Source organism: Camelus dromedarius, chromosome 10 (assembly GCF_036321535.1).
Source record: "Camelus dromedarius isolate mCamDro1 chromosome 10, mCamDro1.pat, whole genome shotgun sequence".
In the NCBI taxonomy this organism is placed as follows: domain Eukaryota; kingdom Metazoa; phylum Chordata; class Mammalia; order Artiodactyla; family Camelidae; genus Camelus; species Camelus dromedarius.
The window spans coordinates 63409556-63430143 of NC_087445.1; the positions used below are offsets into that span (position 1 = coordinate 63409556).

Sequence of the window (20588 nt, forward strand, 5' to 3'; positions counted from 1 at the left end):
GAAGGGGGAGCCAATGGATCCAAAGCTAAGCCCACCCTGATTTTTCACTGCGGGCAGAGGGTGGACTCAGGGCACGTGGGAAGGGGTGTAAACACCGGGAACTGTGCACCCCTGCTTGTGCCCACGCCCAATTCATCCATTCACTCTCCGTTGTTAGAACACCACACAAAAGCCCCAGGTTCTTGGAGGAAACTGAAATGCGGAACAAGAGGCTGGAGGAAAGAGGGTGAGGCGTGGCCATGTAGGGAACTTCTCCTGGACTCATCTGCCAACCCCATTGGCCCCTCCCATTTTGCCTCCCTGCAGTCTCTGCATCTCCCCTCGCCCCTCCTTTCTCTGGAACTTGGCTCTGCAGCCCCAGCCACCTTGCCCTCTGCTGCCTCTTCTCAGATCCACTAGTCTGGGGACCCACCACAGACCCTCCCTGTCTCTGCTGAGTGTTGACCCCATCTGTCTCCTTCCTCCTCAGTCTGGTCCTCGCGCTTAGCCCCCCACCCTTCACCCCTGCAGTCCACCCTCTACAGCTTTTTCTGGGGATTGGATTCTATCTGTCCCTCTTACCCTGTTGTCGGTTTTTCCCTACATACGTCTCTCTGGGTGGTTTCCTCCATGTCTTTCATTCTCTGTTACCTCTTGCCCTGCCTCTGTTCCTATTGCTAAATTCTCTTCTATCTGTTCCTGCCAATTCCCCTTTATTTTCCTACATCTCTCTCATTGTCCTTGGCTTCCTTTTTCTGTCTCCTTTCTTTCTCTCTGTTGCTGGTAGTTGCTATACATCTAGCATACAATAGTTGCTCAATAAATACTGGTGGATGTCTGTTTTTCCTGTTTGTATTTCTCTCTCCCCTCCCCTCACATTATGCATTTTCCTTTTCTTATATGCATTTCCATCCTGAAATCCTTTTGGACTGAAGGTTCAAAGGAAGTACCTCCCTGTCCCCTTCCTAACATGCATCTCCAGGATGCCTTGGTCAGCCTTTTCCACCAGGGCTTGATTGCTGACCCAGACAAGTGGAGTAGGGATGGAGAAAGTCCATTTTCTGGTCTCTTTCTCCATCTGTAAAATGAAGGTGGGGTATAGCCTACTGCTATTTGCAGTTGTTCACATGCTCATTCACCATCTAGGACCGCATATCTGCCACTGGCTTGGGCTTGGCCACACAACGTGCTCTGGCCCACAGAATGCGAGAGAACCCACGTCTGAGCATTTGCTTTAAGAGCCATCCTTGATTTCTGCCTGCTCTCCTGCTCATTCCCATTGCCATGAAAACCACACATCTCAGACTGGGGTCCCCCCCTTGGCCATCATTCCAGAGTGAGCAGACAAGCAGAGCTGAGCCCCAGCGACTGCAGCTGCCGACGTGCAATGTGCATGAGAAGTCAACCATTATTTGGTCAGTCATTGAGATTCAGATTGATCTGCTCATAGGAAAAAAATAAGCAAACACTGACTCATCCCATGAGTTGGGTTCTGCAAGGTCTAACTAAGGTGCTTGCAGCTCCAACATTCCAACCAAATTTTACGTTGTACTGCTTTGGGGGAATGGTTTCATATGCCTTATTTTAGTTCAAGGTTAGGATTTTAATTTTGTTTCCATTTTGCAGAAGACCAAACGAGAAGCTCAGAGAGGTGACGATCTGTCCAAATCTCTGCAGCTGGTCTGAGGCAGTCTACGCTGGAAACGAGGAATCCAGACAACAAGCCCTGTGCGCATTCTTTTTCCCTAAGCTGCATCCCTAAGTGTGGTGGGAGATAAGACCCGATTCCTTAGGACAGAAGCCATGGCTTACTCTCCTAATCTTCCCACAAGCCTACCTAGGGACCCTGCAGGCTGTTCCTGAATCTTTGTTGTTCAGGCAAGTCAAGGCCAAGCTTCAAAGTCCATGTGATTCACATGTTTAAAAAGTAATAAAATCTAGTTGTGATTTTAAAAATTCCACTTTCTAAGGGGAAAAAAGTAAATGCGATTCATGAGGTACAGCACAGATATAAAAATGTACTTGGGGTATTTGTATTGCCAAACTCCATCATGTCTTGGCAACAGATACAAGCGGGATGATCTCAATTTACAAATGTAGATACTAAGGCTAAGAAGGCAGTGTGACCTGCACAAGGTCACAGAGCACATGAGCGGCAGGGCAGGGACCCCTGACTCCCAGGCCATAGCTTTTTGTGCTGTGTGTATCACATGGTTTCCCCACCACTAGATTTTTTCTGCTATCCTTTTTGAAATAATCCCTCTTAGTCAGTAGACTCTGCCCTCTCTCTGAAAGGCTTTCGGACTTGTAGTCTGTCTGTAATGGCTTGGTTTCTCCCACTCTGGTTGCCCTGGGCATCCTTTCTTAATATCACTTATAAATAACACAGTGATAGCACTTACTGTTATTGGTTGAATTGTGTCCCCCCCAAAAGATGCGTTGGGTTCCAAATCATCAGTACCTCCAAACGTAACCTCGTATGGAGACAGGGATTTTAAATACAGAAGTAATCAACTTACAATGAGGTCATTACAGTGGGCTCCAATCCAATATGACCAGAGTCCTTATGAAAAGGAGAAAATCCGGACACAGAGACAGACACGCACGCAGGGAGGATGCCATGAAGATCAGTTATGTTGCCCAAGCCCCGGCACCGGTAGAAGCCCGGGGAGAGGTCTGGAGCAGATCCATATCTTGGCCTGCCCACATCTATGATCTCAGACTTCTAGCCTCCAGAATCCTGAGGCAATATATTTCTGTTAACTCACTCAGTTTATGGCACCTTATTACGGCAGCCCTAGGAAACACACACTTGTAAACAGCAGAGCACTACCTCTTGTGATGACTGGACTTTGTGTCGGACTCCAGTATATGCACTCTAAGTGATCATCTTAGGAAGTCCTCACAACAGCACCCTTTGCCAGATACTGCCATCCTCACCCCATTACAGACGAGGAAATCGAAGCAGAGGGATGGAACACACCCAAGTCAATGTGGCCGGTAAGTCAGTTACGGAGCCAGAATATGAACCTTGGAAACACCAGGTCCACAGTTCTTGCACGTTAGTTACATTCTCTATGCCTACATTTTCTCAAAAGTAGCACAGGAGTAATGATGACACCTATTGAATCAGGATTATCGTAAGAATTAAATGAGTTTAAAACGTGTCAATTACAACACGACACATTAGAACAGTTCTTGTTAGCATTATTAAGATTCTTCACCGTCTTCATTATTTTCTCATAAATCTTCTAGTTAGTTATTGCTTCTCTTAACATATGATCCCCCAAAGGAAACACAAAATTTCATGTCTCATTCAGAACCTTCTAAAACTACTTGCTCAGAAAACTCATTTTGCATGAATACAACTTAAAATGTATGACCACGTTGAACAGTCAAATCCCAAGGAGTTGGTTTGTTCTGAGCCCGTGGCTGAATTTTTTTAAAGCTTTTTTCTTCTTTTTTCTTCTTTTTCCTAGCAGATAGGATTTTCATTGTTGGGTTTAGTGGGCAAGTAAACCACTGCATGACTGAGTGATTAAATCAGTGAACTAAGGGATGCATGATATGCTGTGAAGGGATAAATGCAACAGTTGGGGAAATGATCTAAAGCCATTTTTCTCAGAAAGCTTTAAAAAGTATTATCCCCATATCACACAGATCCTTCAGACAAAGCTACTGATTGAGAACGGTAATAATAATTTCTTAGGTTTATGTGGCAGTTCATAATCCTCAAAGTATTTTTCTATATATTATTATGCCACAGAATCATAGATCTTTTAAGTTTGAAGGAACTACAATAGTCATCTAATGTCACTATTATTTCTCTCCAAGTCCTGATGAAGAGGGCTTCTGGTCTTTGCTTGCATACCCCCAGAGACAAGGAACTCACTACCCTATGACTCAGTACCCCCAACAGCTGGAGAGCTCAGTGGGAAAGGTCAGTCTTTTGTAACCCCTCCCCACTCACTGGGACCCACCAGTTGAAATCCCTGGCATTTTCTGTGGGGTGGTCCCTTTTGAAAGAAACATGTCCTCAAAGGCCTTCTCTTCTCATACATCAAATCAAACATTCCCTTTCATCCCCTTTCCCAAAACAACTTAACAACATTTGTCACTGCTGTCATTACAGCTAACATTTTAATAACAGCTACCACTTTCTGAGCTCTTACTGAATCTCAGACACTGCACCATGCAGAATCATGCCCAAGAGCAAAGACTCGAAATTTGTGCAGACCGGAGGTGGACTCTCAGCTTTGGGATGCATCGGTGGTGTGAACTTCAGCAGATCACAAAATCTCACTACCTCCCAGGTTCCTCATCTGTGACTGAGGGACAGCAGCAGGACGTATCTTACAGAGGGATCAGAACAGCTGAACGGAATGATGTATGTGCTGCCCCTAGACTGTGCCTGGCATACACACAGCCCTCACTTGGGGATGGTAGCCACTACTTTCATTATGAAGGACCCTTGCGTGTGAACCCTCATTTAGTACTTCGAAAAGAAATCTAAGAATTAGGAAATATTACCCCCATTTTACAGATTGTGAGGTTGATTTGGCCAAGGTCATAGAGCCAGCAACAGAGATATTGTTTAACCTTGGAGTTGACTCCCAAGTCATAACCCACCCCTCCTTAATCTGCCCATAGATTCCATATAAGGAGGGAATCTTTGTATAAATTTGTCCATAATATCTTATAATTTAAGGCAGCAACTTACAGGGAGAAGAGAAATGGTGGTCTATAATACAGATTAAAGATGGAAGATCTGGAGTCAGCCTATATAGAGTGAAATACTGGTTTTACGACTTAACCTTGACCCACTCACATCGACAGCTATTGATATCATTAACATCTTGGGTTCCACATCTATGAAATAAACATAACAATGGTATCCACTTTAAGATCTGTTGTCAGGCTTAAATTTAACATTGCATGTAAAACAACAGTTGGAACACTACCTGGCATGTAGTGAATACTCAATAAATGTCAGGTATTATGAATATTTCTCTAGATCAGATAGCAAGATAGCAGCAAAAGTAAGACTAAATTCCATGTCGCCTTACTCCCACCGGAGAGTCTTTTAACACCGCTGCATCGGTAATAGCTACTGTTACTGTGTGCTCAAGATGTGCCAGACCAGATACTAGGTTCTATGTTTTATGTTTCTTTCACTCTTCTCCATAACCCTGTGAGACTGGTACAATCAGCTGTTTCATAGATAAAGAAACTGAGGCTCAAAGAGGTGATGGGACTCCCCAGAGTAAAACCATCAGGAAGCCAGAAGCAAGAAGGACTGTGCATTCCAAACCTCTGCTCTTCTCTCTGCATCCACTGAGCCACCTGCATGGCAGAGGCAGGCATGTGACTGCTCAGAGGAGCTGAAGCTGGGGCCACAGACTAGATGAATGACTGTCTGCTCTCTTTCTCTGCCCAGGGGTTCACTGAGTATCTCTTTGTCGCAGGACCCCTGGGATATTAATAGTCAGAAGATGCAACCTTCTGGGATAAAGTAGCTGCTCAGCTCAGGACTTAACAAGCCCGAAAGAGCATGCTGGTTCCACTCCAGCAGGCACGGACTGTAGCAGGCTCGGGTGACTGAGCCGGCGCTGGCTGCCCTGCATGGGTGGGCAGGACATTTATGCTGAGAAAGTGGATGGAAAACATTGACCCTGACCTCCAGATTTCTTTGAGATTTGACTGGATGATTTTGTCTCTTCCCAAACCACCCCGGATCTTCATCAAAAATGAAAACAATGCAAAATTTGACAGGGTGAGAGCCATGGTGTCTTGAGTGGCCATGTGACATGAGTTTGGAATCTTGGGGAAAGCCTGGTCTCAGAAAGTGCCTTCTTTGTTAGCCATGTAGCCTCAGGCAAGTCAATTAAACTCACTGAGTCTCAGATTTTTCATCTGGGAAATGGGGAGGCAGATCCTAGCCACCATGAATGCCATTTTAAACATTTGAGATTTTAAAAATTAAAATATTAAAGGTTTTTTTTTTTTAAAGATTGGGAAAGTGAAGTTGTGGTGGGAAGCAAACACTCTTTTGGTTCTTGCTGAATTATCTGTGGCCAGAGTGGTCAGGACAGAGACTGAGCCCCAGAGAGGTCTGTTCTCCAGGCCAAGTCCCACCAACTGGCTGAGGAACCTTGAACAAGTCCTAATGTGTATCTGGAACTCAGCTTATCCATCTGTGAAATGAACAGGTATAACACAACAGCATGTCTCCATAATAAAAGTGTACCTAATAATAAAAGCTAATGCCCGTATGTGCCAAGCTCCTCTGATACACAGTAAGTTTGAGTATAACCTTCATTTTATAGATGACAAAACACGCCATAGAGGGGGTTCAAAACTTTGCCCAACATCGCCAGAGTGGTAAGTGGCAGAGGGGAACTTAACACCCAGGCACTCGGGCTCGGGTATCTATGCTTATAGGCTCCATGTCATCCCACCTCTACACAGAGGGCAGCGCTCTCTGAGCCCACATCCGAGAGGCTGGGCTGTCATCCACGGATGCAAGGGGTCCTGTGTTTCTCAGACAGGACTGCCTCCTGAGGACAAGAATGGTCAAGATTTTGGAGCATGAACGGGGAAGGACCTGGTGGGACCACAAGGTGGTAGCCTTGGGCCACTTCAGTTTGTGAGCAGGGAGGGTCTGGACAGTGTCAACCTCTGCCTGACCTACTCTATTAGCCATGTTCTGAATTACAAGGAATTTGAGAGACATCTGGGTCTTAGGGAGTTCTCTTTCCAAGCTAAACTCACCAAGTAGAAAAAAGTCAGGAACACCTACAGGTTTGGGAGAGATGATCTGATTAAGTGGAACTAACCCTGGGCCTGGAAGCAGAGAAGCCCACACAAGACTCATTTCTCATTGAGATAATACTATCACTGGGTAACGGGAAGGACGTATGAAAATAAATGCTGTGCTGAAACACAGAAAAGCCTTAATAAATATTAGCCGAAAACGAGTCTTACTCTCAAACATTAAAAGAAGAACAGTCACTCCCTGTCAAGCCTTCTTAACACCAGATGGTGCCCCAAGCCCCATGAGGAACTCAGTGAGTACCCTGAAATGGTGCTTATAAACTTGCAACCCAAAGTTAGCATGCAGGCACCCACTTGGCTTGGCTGTGTGGCTGCATCAGTCGCTAAATATAAAAATGGGAAAAGTCTATCACACTCATTCCACGAATAACACAAAGGCCTTGATTTGTTCCTCCACGTGATGAGCATGCGTTAGGTCCAAATTTAACGTGGCTGTCTGGCTGGGGTATGTGTGTGTTTTTCCAAAAAGAGAAAACTTCCAGGCACTTATCCCTCATCGGAATGTCTGATGCACAGCGCAGGTTGAAGAGGGACCAGGAGAACAGAGATCAAAAGCCAAGATCTGCTCCACCGTAGGCTCTGATACATACTGTCAACTACTGAATGGGAGGAAGGAATGACGCGCTGGGTCATAGCGCTATTTTGTTGAGTAGCCTTAGGCCAATCCCTTCCCTTCTCTGAGCCGCACCCTCCTCGCACAAAGGTTGGGAATAACATTTCCTACCCTCATACATCTGGCAGAGCTCTGCTAAAGGAGAAAATAATGTAAGAGTGGCTAAGGAGTAAAAGGCACTAGACGGATGTCAGCTGTAACTATTATCCGATTTCTTCTTGAGCCCATGAGACCCTGTGCAAGCTGCATTGTGAATTTTTTTTGCTTTTTAAATAAATCATTAATATGAGCCTACCTACATTTTAGACTACTGTTGAAGGGATTCCCGCCCTTGTAGCTTTCTCTGTCATCCACAGATGCAAGGGGTCCAGTGTTTCTCACACATGACTGTCCGAGAGGAGGCAGCAGACTCAGAGAGTTCCAGATCATGGGACCAACAGAGATGGAAGGTCATGTCATCTCTCTGTGTCCATAACATCCTCCCTAGTATGAAGGTGACTGGCCAGACTTCTTGGTGAGAATGCAATGAAAAAATGTCCACAAACACGCCCAGCATAGTGCGGACATGTGGTAGACAGTCAGTAAATTCCTGCACTGAGAGAAACGGGGTGTAGAGGACAGAGTTCAGTGTTTGTAGCCAGACACGGACGGGTTCAAATACCCAAGAGCAGCTCCACCTCCTCCTAGCTACGCGACCCTGGGGAAGCGTGTCTGCCCCTCTGACTCAGTGCTCACAACTATACAGCGAGGGTGCAAAGGGGCTTCCGTGTGCAGTAGCGCTGGCCACGTCCAGTCCAGCGTCGGGGGCCACCATGGGCTGTCTGCACGGCAGGGGCGTCGTGAAGGCTGCGTCTGGCATGTGAAGGGCGTTCGGGAAAGGGCAGCCCCATTCCAATTTGGTTTGTTCAGTCATCCTCGGAAAGGCCAGTTGTATTTGGGAGCACTGAACCTCAGCCCTCGGCCAAGCACGTGACAGATGTTAAACAGCTATTCCCAGAGACGTCGGCCAAAAGGCCAAGGAGTTGGAGACCCTTTATTTTCTTCTCTGCAGCACAATTAGTTTGTCACAGCTGACAGATGATGGATGAGTATGCGTCAGTCCAAGTGACACCACGGAATCCATCTGATCTTCCGTTTACCATTCTAACCTCTTGCACTCGGCCAGCCCTTCCCCTCCACCTGCTGCAATCCCCTGCGCCTCCTTCCACAGTCTCTCCATGGAGCCCTCCCCACCACGCCCCCAAACTCCCTACTGAGTTCCCCCCCTCACTCACCATCACAGAAATGTGGAGAATGTGCATCTGCTCCTCTACGATCTCTGAGGGCTCCTGGAGGGTGGGGGCGGTGGCCCGGGCCAGCTGTCCAGAGCTGCTCATGGAGACGTGGAAGTACAAGGTGCCATTCTCCAGCCACTGCTGCCGCCAGTGCACCAGCGAGATGTCCGCCGCCGTGCCCGACATCTCTGCAAGACAAGACCCAAGGCGCTGGGTGAGCGGCCTGCCTGGCCTCGGTGCCCCACGGAGGAGAGGAGTCACACATGTTCAGGAGCTCAGAAGGTACCTACCTTGTACTGGGAAGCCTTTTCCCACCTCAAATCTATGAGCCAGAGATCATGACTTCCACTCACAGATGAGTCAACTGCAGCCAAGATCATTCCCAAGCAAGAGTGGCAGAGGCAGGATTTGAACCCAGGTCTGCCTGGTGCCCTTCTGATAGCCCCAGACATGACTGGGTAATTCATTGGACTCCACCACTGAAATGGAACTAAGCAAGAGGTGGAAGTGCTTACGTTCTTCTGAGGCCATGGAACTAGAAGAAGGTGAATGGAGGCCACCTATGAGAGGAGTGGGAGTTCAGGGTGGACATGCTCGTGGCAGAAATGCAGAACCTCAGAGCCTGGAAGGCCCAAGAGAACACCCAGCCCAGCTGAGCTGCCTCAGGATCATCCTTCCGGGAAAAGGAGCCCGGCAAACGGTTGTTCTGAGCCACTTCTCCTGCGTCAGTCAGAGCAATTCCTCTTTTCCCCCCTTGTATTATACATACTGTACTCTCAAGCAAGGCAGTGTTGGCACAAAGGTTTCCACGGCTTAAAAAATACTTAAAAACCCACTGTCCCACTCCAATGTTCTCATACAACCAGCAGGAAGTAAGGACTTTCTAGTCAATTGTAAGATCACCTGACTTGACGTTCCTAACTCTTACCTCTCTGCTGTTTTTCCCTCTGAAGATACTTTAAAAATAATAAGGATCACTTCAGCAGTACTTCCATTCAGTATAATCATACCAAAACAGCTTCTTACGAAGTAAGACTTATGATGGCGTGCAGTATGAAGAGCATTCGTGCACAAGGATCATATCATCTTTTCATAGTGCTGTCTACGAAAGGGATGTGTCCCTGGAAATATCCTAGAAGGCCAAGGCCAATAAGTGTGTCTTGTGAAGAAAGAGGAAGAGTGATGGGGTTCTTGAAGAATTATCAGATCTTCCCTCAAGTGAGAGTTACTCCAGGAGACAGAGGCAATCCATCAATAGACAAGTAGCCTTAACAGCATCTGAGGCTTGGACCTTTGGACCAAGATATGGAACTGACCTAGAGTCGGTATTCCTACAGTTGCCAAAAGCCTCGTGTGTACACGCACACACGTGAGCTTGAGGAGGACTGAAGGAAGCCGAGTTGGAACTCTTTGTCTAATCAGTTCTCTCCATGCTCACTGCAGCCCCCATCATACCTGGTGACACTGAGTGAAAAGGTACCTTGAAGAGATGAGAAGATGACATTAGCAAGCTAAATTCTACTGAATTATTCTTACATCGTCCATTCTCGATAGATTCTAACTCCTTCAAGTTCACAATCAAAAGTCCTTAGGGGAAGAGCATCTGGCACTTAATAAGTGCTATAAAAAGTTAGCTATTAATATTTATTATCACTAATATTATTAATAGGGACAGGATCTAATTCATCCTTCAGCTGCTCTGAAAAACACCTTAGACATTCTTGATTGCTTGCTTTCTCTCCCACTCCTCATCCAGTCCATCAGAAAATCCTTCAACAGCCGCCCGAAACACCACTCTTCTCAGCTCCTCTGTTGTAACCACCAGGGCGAAGACGCCGTGTCTCCCTCTACCTCTCAGCTTACTGCAAGGGCTTCTTCACTCGACTCTTTTCTTCCACCCTTGCCTCTTCTGTCTGTTCTCAACCAGAAGCCAAGGAATCCTGCCATGGCATCAGCCCATGCATGTCACTCCTCTGCTCTAAACCAACAGCCTCCCACCTCATTCCAAGGCAAAAATGTAGTGGCTGGAACATAATAAGTTATTGGTCCAAGTGGAAACCTCCTTGGATTTCTCTTGCTACAGTAAGAGTTGAAGGGGGGCTGGGATCATCACAGGAGTGCACTGGCTCCTAAAACTTAGGCCCTAAAGGACCCCCAGAGCTCACTGTGAGGCCTTGGGGAGGAGACCGGCCAAGTGCCCAGTCCCTGAAGCAGGTCTCTCCCCAGCATCTTCTCTGCCCTAACCGCCCCACCTCCCAGCCTCAGCATCCCAGGACTTGGCGGCGACTCCTCTGGCAGCCGGCCAGCTGGGCCAAGGCAACGTGAAGACATTATGGTAAATGGCCTTGCTCAGTACCTTGCTCATTTTTCTCTCAGTGCATCAAAGCCAGAACCAGATGTCCAGGGAACCCAGGGCTGGGATTTGCCTCTGGAAATGGTTGTTTCTCATTAAGCAGCTCAAGAAAGAGGATCTGTGTGTTGCCTACTGGGCAGCCACTTACTGTGCTAAGAGTCCCTGGGGTGGCACCAGCAGAGAGCCCCAAGCCAGGCCACGTCTGGCGCACACAGCCTGGTATAGAAGGAGGCAGAGTAAGCAGAGAAATGCCTGCTGAAATCTGCACCCCTTACTCCTGGACTCTCCAAGCCCATGCCTGAAACCCCCCCATTAAAGAAGCTTGCCATCCCATATTCAGATTAGAAAAGAGGGTCATGGAGAGTCAGTCACTTGCTTAAGGTCACTGGTGAATTGGTACCCAGCTGGACCCAGTGGATTTCCAGTCCACATAATTTCTACTAGTCCAGTTGCTCTCACATCTCCTTTTCCTTGACTAAATTAGCCCATGGACCAAAACTAGACTGAGCTCTTCGTTTGCTACGGCGATGAGTGCACCGTCAGCAGACAGTAAACATTAAATGATAATAACAGTGTGTGAAACACAGTAAATATTGAATCACAGAGAGCAGCACCAGACTTACTCTATTACAAAGAAAGAAAAACGTTGTCAGGGAGGGGAGAAGGGGCACAAAACCGCACAGGGAAAATCGCCTTAGTGGAAGTAGGTGTTGGTCATTCATTCATTTATTCTTTGTTCAGTCATTCAGCACACAGTGAGGACCTAGTCAATGGCAGGTAGCTTAGTAGCCTGGAATATGGAGCTTTGCCTTCAGGAAGCTCATGGTCCTTGAATAGCAGAAATTCTACTCCTGCCCCATGTAACTGCCCACACATGTGCACACTCTCCATTTAATGTGACGCAGGACACTGTGCACTTTCCTGACCCACCTCCTACATCATCCCCGCATCATGTGCCCGAGCTCTGTGGGGCTCACAACTGTTCCTCACACAGGCCAGACTTTCGCTTGTCTCAGCGCACAGGGACTTTCTGTCCAGTCTCTCTGGAACTCTCCACCCAAGCTTGCAAGCTGGCTTCTTCTCAGCCTTTGTCTCTCTGATCAATGCCTGCTCAGAGAGGCTGTGCCACTCTGATCTAAAGTGCTCCTCCACGAATACATGTGTAAATGCATGACTGGAACATTGTGCTGTACCCCAGAAACTGACACATTGTAACTGACAGTACTTCAATAAAAAATAAATAAGTAAAAATAAAACTAAAGTGCTCCTCTCCACACACGTCCATTCTTTACCGTGTCACCTTTACAAACACTTTCTATGGGACTTAAACTATTAGAAATTTGCCTTGTGTATTTTCTTGAGCATGTGTTTAATGCCTGTCTCTCCAGGGACCTCATATGTCTTATCTCCTGCCACATTGCAAGTCCTTCGGCACATATAAGTGCTCAATAAAAAAATTACTGCGTCGCTGCTGATGAATACACATACATACACATAAGCACTCATACACACATGTACTTACACATATTCATAATAAGATGATGAGGGTACTGTTAAGGCTTGCTAGGGAATTAAAGAAAAAGCAAAGGTCTATTGGGAACTTGAAAGTGGGACAGGACTCTCCTAGCTTCAAGATCAAGAACAACTCCAAAAACATGGGAAATGAGCATTGCCGAGGTTGGACATCTCATTAGTCCTGAGAGGACAGAAAGACGCAAGAGATGGGCTGGGTTGCTGGGTATCTCAGGGCAGTGAAGCCACAGTACAAGTGGGAGTGCAGCAGAACATCAGGTTGCAAATGTAGTTCAGACCCTGAGTTAAGGGCTCTTAATGTTTGGCAACAGAGTAAACTTTATTCAGCATGTAGTAGGGTATCGGCGGGGTAGACTTGATCCGAGAACTGGTCCTGTGTCCATTAAAAAACAGGTCGAAGAAATAGTAGCATAACCAAGGCTAGTTCTTGAAATTCCCTGCTGATTGATTTTCCAAATGCATTTTCCCTTTTCTCTTCCCTTAGTCCCTCCATATAAACATTTCATTGAAGTCTTCAAGTCACATTACAATCAAACTTAAAGCAAAAGGGGGACTAAACGCATTTGGTCGGAAACCAAGATGATTCCCATAAAGGCAGATTATGCTGACATGATGAATATAAAATGAAACAGCAGATATTAAAGTGGGAGAATTGGTGTGCCATGCCTTCCGGCAGTAGACAGGCTCCAGCGCTTGCCTCCCTCCCACCCCAAAGAGCTTAGTTTTATATTGGAATCATAAAGAAACACAGGAATTGCCTTTCACCTTTCACTGTTCTCCCCATTTGGGCTGCAACTCGTGAAATATTCAATAGGCTCAAATCCCCTCCACTGACCGCTAAAGCCAAGCAAGAGGATCAGCCTTCATCAGTGATTCTGGGAAGACCTCTATCCTGCCTCAGCAGCCACAGATGCCTTTCAGCCTCCTGGAAAAGAAATAAAAAATCCCAGAGGCGTGTTGCGGTTTTAATTGGCTTGTTCTTCCTAATCTATGGCACTCATTGTATTTTTATTTAATTCCTGAAGGTCATTATGAAAATAAGCAGCTCTTCTGATCACCAGCCATCTTGGTAACATCTCCCAAGTGGCTAACTAACCCGTCTTCAGATTCCACAGCACCAGCTGACCCTCCGGCAGATTATTCACAGAAGGCCTGAGAGCGCTTCAGATGAGTTTGCAAATGGCCTTTGCCTCACCGGGGGTAAAGCAGACATTATGTGAGATGAACTCACCGCCCAGGCAGAAAGAGCTGGGAAAGGTGGTGATGCTGACTTCAAGTACCCCTGCCATTAGCTGTTCAGCCTCCATGGGTGGTTACCTCTAAGCAGCAAGTCTTGCTGAGTGGGCTTCGGAAATAGATCTCAAATACGTACCCCTCATTGTCATTGCTACAATGTCCGTCTCTACACTGTCATCTCTACAGTGGTGGCCTTAATGCACACCTTCATCATCTTCCTTGTGGACTGCTTCAGATGGCTCTGTGCCATCATCAGAAAAGAGAAGATACACTCAGTAAGGTTACTGAGAAGTGTGTAGTTACAGGACCACCTACAAAGGCTTTGGAAGTGTCTCAGGGTTCTCAGAGAAGCAGAAGCAACAGAGCATATACAGACACATAGAAAGAGACATTATGAGAGACTGGCTCACATGGTTATAGAGGGTAAGAAGTCCCACAGTTTGCCATCTTCAAGCTGCAGGCTCAGGAGAGCCAGTGGCGTGGTTCTAGTCCAAACCCAAAGGCCTGAGAAACAGGGGAGCCAACGGTATAAGTCTCAATCTGAGTCCAAAGGCCTGAGGACCAAGAGGACTAATGTCAGAGGACAGGAAAGGATGGATGTTCCAGCTCAAGTAGAGAGCAAATCCACCCTTCCTCCACCTTTTGGTTCTATTCAGGCTCTAGAAGGATTGGATGATGCCCGCCTGCATTGATGAAGGCCTTCCTCCTTTACTTAGTTAACCCATTCAAATGATAATCTCTTCCAACACCCTCACAGATACATTCAGAAGTAATATTTTACCGATTCTCTGGAAATCCCTTAGCCCAGTCAAGTTAACACAGGAAATTAATCATCACAGGCAAACCAATGATGAAGCACCCCAAAGCTAGCAACAGCATGCAGCTGCTGGGCCTGAAGAGGCAAGGGGAGGGAGGTTCCAACACCCTGAAAGAGCCACAGCCTTAAGAAAGGGCTGTCAGACAGTAGCTGTGGCCTTCGGGCAGTATAATCCAGTAGAATCACCCAGCTACCGACAGGCATGACCCAGCATGGAGATGGTGGGGTAAGTGCTCCAACCTCACTCCCCTTCTACCTGCTAATCTCTTGGAGGTACCTAACATGGGCCAACCCCTGACACTCCAGGGTGCCCCAGCAAAGCAAACCATGCAGGTCAGCCTTCCAAGGAACACAGCAGGGGCGGGGGGGAAAGGATGGAGAGTGAATCTCCAGGAGCAAATGGAGACTATCTAGTAGCCCAACAGGTATCCTTGTCCCCGGGCTCCCTTCCTTCCAGCCACCCTTCAAATGACTCCCAGGATTAAATTTCTAACTTGTTAACATGCTCATGTCACTCCTTCACTGAAGACTTTTCAATGTCTCTTGATTCCCCTCAGGAGAAAACCTCTTTTTACCAACACAGCACCTGCCTCTCTCCCCTGGCTTTTCCTCTTTTCACTCCTTTCTTTGCACTTACATGTGAAATCCGATCAAATAGTTATGTGATCTTCCACATACACTATGCTGTTTCCTAATTCAATGTCTTCAAAGATTTTTTTTTCAGAGTTTGGAATAACCTTTCCTACTGACCTCCATTCCTTGCTCTGGAAGACTCCCCTGACCCCCATATTACCTTCTCTTTACGCTCCCATGAAGAGGGAATATCGCATGCCATATAGGATCACAGACTGTGGAGACCAACTGCTTAATTTTGAATCCCAGCTCCCTCGTGTTCAAGCATTGTGTCTCTGGAAAAGCTTTTCAGTTTCTTCATGCCTCAGTTTCCCCATCTATCAAATGAGGATATTATTAATAGCACCTGCTTTGTAGGGTTGTTGTGAGAATGAGATAATACAAATAAATTAGCTTTTAGCATTAAATCTTGATCCTCAGTAAGCATTCCACAGTTCCATCCATTACATATTACTTCATACACACTGTGATAGCATCCTATTTTAACACGGTATTTATTTATGTTAAAAAGATCTGTTTATACAACTGACTTCTCTCTCTGGGTTCTAGGGAAGGAACCCCTCATAGCCCTTTGTGTACCCTCATGCCTTGAGACAGTGGCCAAATACTGAGTAGAGGGTTCTATAAATGTTTGGTGAGCTGAATTGAGCTGTTCTCACATCTGAATTCAGATGGACATCCCCAAAAGACAGAGAGAAGAGATGGCAACTCAGGACGCCAGTGATGACTTGATGCCCATGTAACTACTCTGCAGAAATGTGTTCAACATCTGGCTCAAGTTTCAGCGCCCTGGAGAATGCAAATGAAGAGAAGGATAGAACTCTAACTTTCAAGGAGCTTGCATTCTCTGGAGAGGGAGAGGAAGTTTATATAGAAAATACACAGTCTCATGATTCTGTTTAGACATAAGTATGTGTATATACAGCTGGAAATAAATGCACTGGAACAGCAAGAAAGGGGGGATCGGAGGTGATTTTAATCATGCTCTGATTCATTTTTCTCTACGTTTGCTACATTGAATATATATTGCCTCTGTAGCAGATGCAAATACGTGCTCACTTTAAAATTCCGTTAGTCAATCAACTTTTTCTGAGATCTGGCATTGAGGAACTCTATCCTCAGGAGCTCAGTCCAAGGAAGAGAGAAAAAGCATGCTGTAAGTAGTTATAAATCAAAGCAGGAAGGTTAAAGCAGAGGAGATAACTTCTGGCTGGATCTAGAAGGTATTCATAGAGGAGTCTTAAAGGATGGGCAGAATTTCAACAGGTGGCCATGTGGCAGAGGGCATTTCAGATAGAGGAGTGATACAAAGGCAAGAAGGCAGAAAGGATGCAAATGTTCAGAGGGGTGCATTGGGTGCATGCCAGCAGAAAATATAGAAGCTCATCATTGCAGAGAAAACACAGGGAGACCAATATAACATTCTGTAGAGAGGAAAGTAAAAAGGGAGTTACCACACTCTATCTATGGACAATATAGCAGAATAAAAAAATGTCAGGTCCCACTTGGGATTCCTTCATGAAATCAGACCAAATCCTAGTTCAGAGGCTAATGAAGCTCTCCAAATGCTATAAATTAAAATAAAAAGGTGGATGGGTAAATGGATGGATAGATGGATGGATGAACAGGTGGATGTATGGGTGGGCAGGAGGATGAATGGATGGAAACACAGATGGATAGATGGACAGATGAATGGGTGGGTGGATATATCCCCCTCTTTTTGACCTCATCAATAACCACACAGCCTGGGTTAGTGAAAGGAACACTGACTTTGGAGTTGGAAGCTTAGGTTTGTGTGTTACCTCTGCACCAGCTGGCTAGTTTACCTGAGGACAAGTAACAAAGCTTCTATGATTTTCTTTATTTATTTGTAAAGTATGTGTGTGTGGGGAGGGGTTGGTCATACTTATATCACATTCAGTGCTGAGAGAACATAAGGCCACCCCTAGCAATGTGCTTAGAAATCTGCAAAGTCCCACAATTTGTCCTGAAAGCAAATGCAATTGTGATTACCATTGCTCAGCAATGCACTTTACCGTAGATATTTACTGACTGTCTAACATGTGCCTGGCACAGAGATAGGTCTTGTGGATAGATTGGATGAAAAGGTGAATTCGACTGCTGCCCTGACAGATCCTCCGTTCCAGTCTGCATTTTCCTCAGTTCCCACTTAGCGACAGCAGCAGCACCGTTTCCTCTTGCTTCAGTCTCCTTATTCATTCACCCACTTCATCATTCATTCATTCACTCATAGCAGACGACTGTGTTTCTCTAGGTAATTGCTCTCCCCAGGGATTAGCATGCAGTAGGTGTCCAATAAATACTTGTTGAATAAATGCACCACTCGATACACATTTTATAAGTTTCCAGCCCTCGAGTCAATCACAATCTAGGAGAGCAGAAAAGGGAAAACCAATGGCACATGATGTTACAAGAACACGCCCGAAGGGTGAGTCAACGCTCCTGGTTTATCAGGGTCCTGGAGAAGCCAGTAGGCAGAGTGTATGATCTGGACGTTTCATAGGTCCGCAAGATCCTGACGTCAGGCCAGGTTCCATCACCGCATCAGGATGGCATCACTGGGATGCTAGGTTTGGGAGGTTGCCTGACGGTGTGGGGGTGGGGACAGATAGTGGAGAGATAGCAGGGGCTGTGACACAGCCAGGCCCTGCAGTAGCAGTTGGAGAAGAAAGTCCCAGGAGAGCCTCAGAGCCCCTCCTTCCCCACCCCCATCTGTCAGAGCTCATCTCTGCCTTTGCCTCCAATCTGCCCAGTCGCACCTCCTTTGGGAACTGCGTCTTTTACACAAGGCTGTTTTCCCCAGCCACTCGGTGGAGATAAATAATACAGTTATACCCGGTTAAATAAGGGAGGAGAAGAGAAAAATTAAGAGATATTGGCAAGGGAGAAAAACATATCGTTTCAGATTAGATTTGGAAATAGATGGAGGGTTGATGGAATTGATTCTCATTACCCCTAGTTATTCTCTCCTGAACCATTTCCCTCCCTCCTTGCTGCATTTTCTTCGCCTGCTCTTTCTTTGTCATTTAGCTTTCGCTATGCACCCTTGGTTCCTTTGTGTGTTTGCCGTTTTCTTATTTTTCCTTTATTAAAAAAAATTACATCCAGACAGTCAATGAGTTTTTCTCCCTGCCCCTCCCCCATTCCACAACATTGCAAACTGATGAAGAATGAGGACAGGAATTAACATTCACCAACTTCTACTCATGAGCCAGGCACTAAGCTAGGAGCTTTCATCCACTGTCTCGGTGGTCCTCACGGGAAACCCACACAGACAAGGTCGCTAGGAGCAGACCCATATTTCACCTGAAGTATCTGAGCCGCAAAGGGTGACTGGACTTTCCCAAGGTCTTCCATCTAGTAAGTGGCAGAGCATGAATTTAAGCTCTAGTTTCCTGATTCCAAATCCAGTGTTCCCCAAATTTGGGCTGAGAAAAGGAGTTGGCACATTTGAGTTAAAAAATTGAGGGATCAAGTCCACACTGGGGGTATAATTAAAGTACCAGGGCTGGCATCCCCCGGGGCTGAGTCAGATGCTCTGTCTCCACATTCCATCTTAGAAAGACATTTGCTAGGGTGAAGTGATGGCGCCCTCTGTTTTTAAGATACAAATCTCTCCTGGGAGGGAGGATAATGAAGCACTCTATCTTAAGGTGAGTGACATATTAAGACCACTTTACTCCTTCCTGTATTTCACTGGGCGACATTTACCCAGTTCAGTTCACCTCTCTAAGCTTCACTTGCCTCACACGGAAAATGGGAATCATAAAAGCAATCTCTTAAGATTGTGTGGGAATTAAGGGAGATAAAGCTTCGGAAGGAGCCAACACCGCTTTTAGCATATACATGTTCCCTGTCAGCTGTCTACCCTCTCTTCACTCTTTCTCTGTCTCACCACTGTCACGGTAAGAAGAATCAGGTTGTTTTGAGAGCCACGGAGGATGATACAGTAGCAAATAGAGAAAAGAAAGGAGGCAGAGGTCACAGAGATCAAACTTCCCATTCCACTTGGAAAGTCTTCAAGACCTTTCTGTCTGGTGCCTAGTGCCCTCCACCCTTTTTAAGTCATTCCTATTGGCTATGACCTGGAATCATGGAAAATCACGACAAGAAAAGAGGGCAAAGGGATAGCGATCAATGATCTAATCTACCATTTTACTGACTGGAGAAATAAGGACCAGAGAAGGGTAGCAACTTGCCCTAAATTACACAGCCTTATAATCCAGGGCTCTTCAAGGATTATAGCAGGGCTAGAGACACAAATTTACAGAGGCATTGGAAGAGGTGAGAGGCAGAACCTCCCTGACACCTAAAAGGATGTTGCAGCAAGAAGGGAGGGTATAGAATTCCCTTATAACTCCAGGGCTCCCTCAGCCCCTCCTGAAGATGTTACCAGGATGGCTCCTTATGTCTCTGTTGCTGAGTCTGACTTGTCAATCCCCAGCATCCTCACTTCAACCCACAGGGTTCTGCATGTGAGTGCCACATGCCTGGATTCCAACCTGACAGGTCACAAAAATGTGATGAGTCAGGAAAGCGTGGCACTGTGCAGTGCGGTGGGTGAGGGAGGAAAAATGACACCTTAAAATCCAGCAACTGAACAGAGGAACGAAGATGAAAGTGAACGTGCTTTCCACTGACTCCACCAGCTATGTGCAGCAAGGCAGGAGGGGCTGGACCAGGAGGAATACCTTTACATCATGGATTCATCCCAGTGCTGACACTGGACTAAACCCAGTGCCTACATACTCCAAGCCAAAGTCCACTGGACCCCAGCGCATCCCGGCCTCCCAGGCTTTTTTCATGCTGTGCCTCCTGCCTGGGATGCCCTAATCGCTTCTTCTGCACACAGACATTACCCACCCTTCAGAACCCAGCTGGAGTGACCCCTCTAAAGAGCCCTGCCCAAAAAGCCCTCTCCCTCCTCTGAGCTCTAAACTCCTCTGCCAGGTTTCTACTCCCTTCCCTGGTTCACTAACCTCACCTGCCCATCATTCTCATTTCCTTTGCTAGATCATGAGATTCTTCTGGGCCAGGAATCACTATTATCTCCTATGATTCCCTCTTGGCAGCTCAGCATATTTTGCAATAGCAGGTGCTTGACAAATATAGGCTGATAGAAGATTAAAATAGAGGTCAAAGAGGGCAAGACTCCCTGTTCCAATTCACAGATGGGAATATTGAGGCACAGGGGGTGCAGAAGGTACTTAGAGAGACTGAGACCCAGACGTGGAAGGAACCAGGTGAAAGTCTCTTAGCCTAAGACCATATGGGTCCACCTGTCTCCCACCCTCA

General features: G+C 46.4%; 1 protein-coding gene across 7 annotated transcripts in view; it reads right to left on the reverse strand.

Annotated features, from left to right (window-relative positions):
- Positions 1–20588, reverse strand: part of ASTN2 (astrotactin 2) — an 849846-nt gene that overhangs the window by 724869 nt on the left and 104389 nt on the right. For all 7 annotated transcript variants that reach the window (XR_010382793.1, XR_010382792.1, XR_010382791.1 and 4 more), the window contains exon 2: positions 8701–8888. Coding sequence is in view for 4 of the 7 variants with exons in the window: in XM_064490457.1 (XP_064346527.1) it covers positions 8701–8888 (188 nt within the window). In the remaining 3 variants the exon portion in view is untranslated. The remainder of the gene's footprint in view (positions 1–8700; positions 8889–20588) is intronic.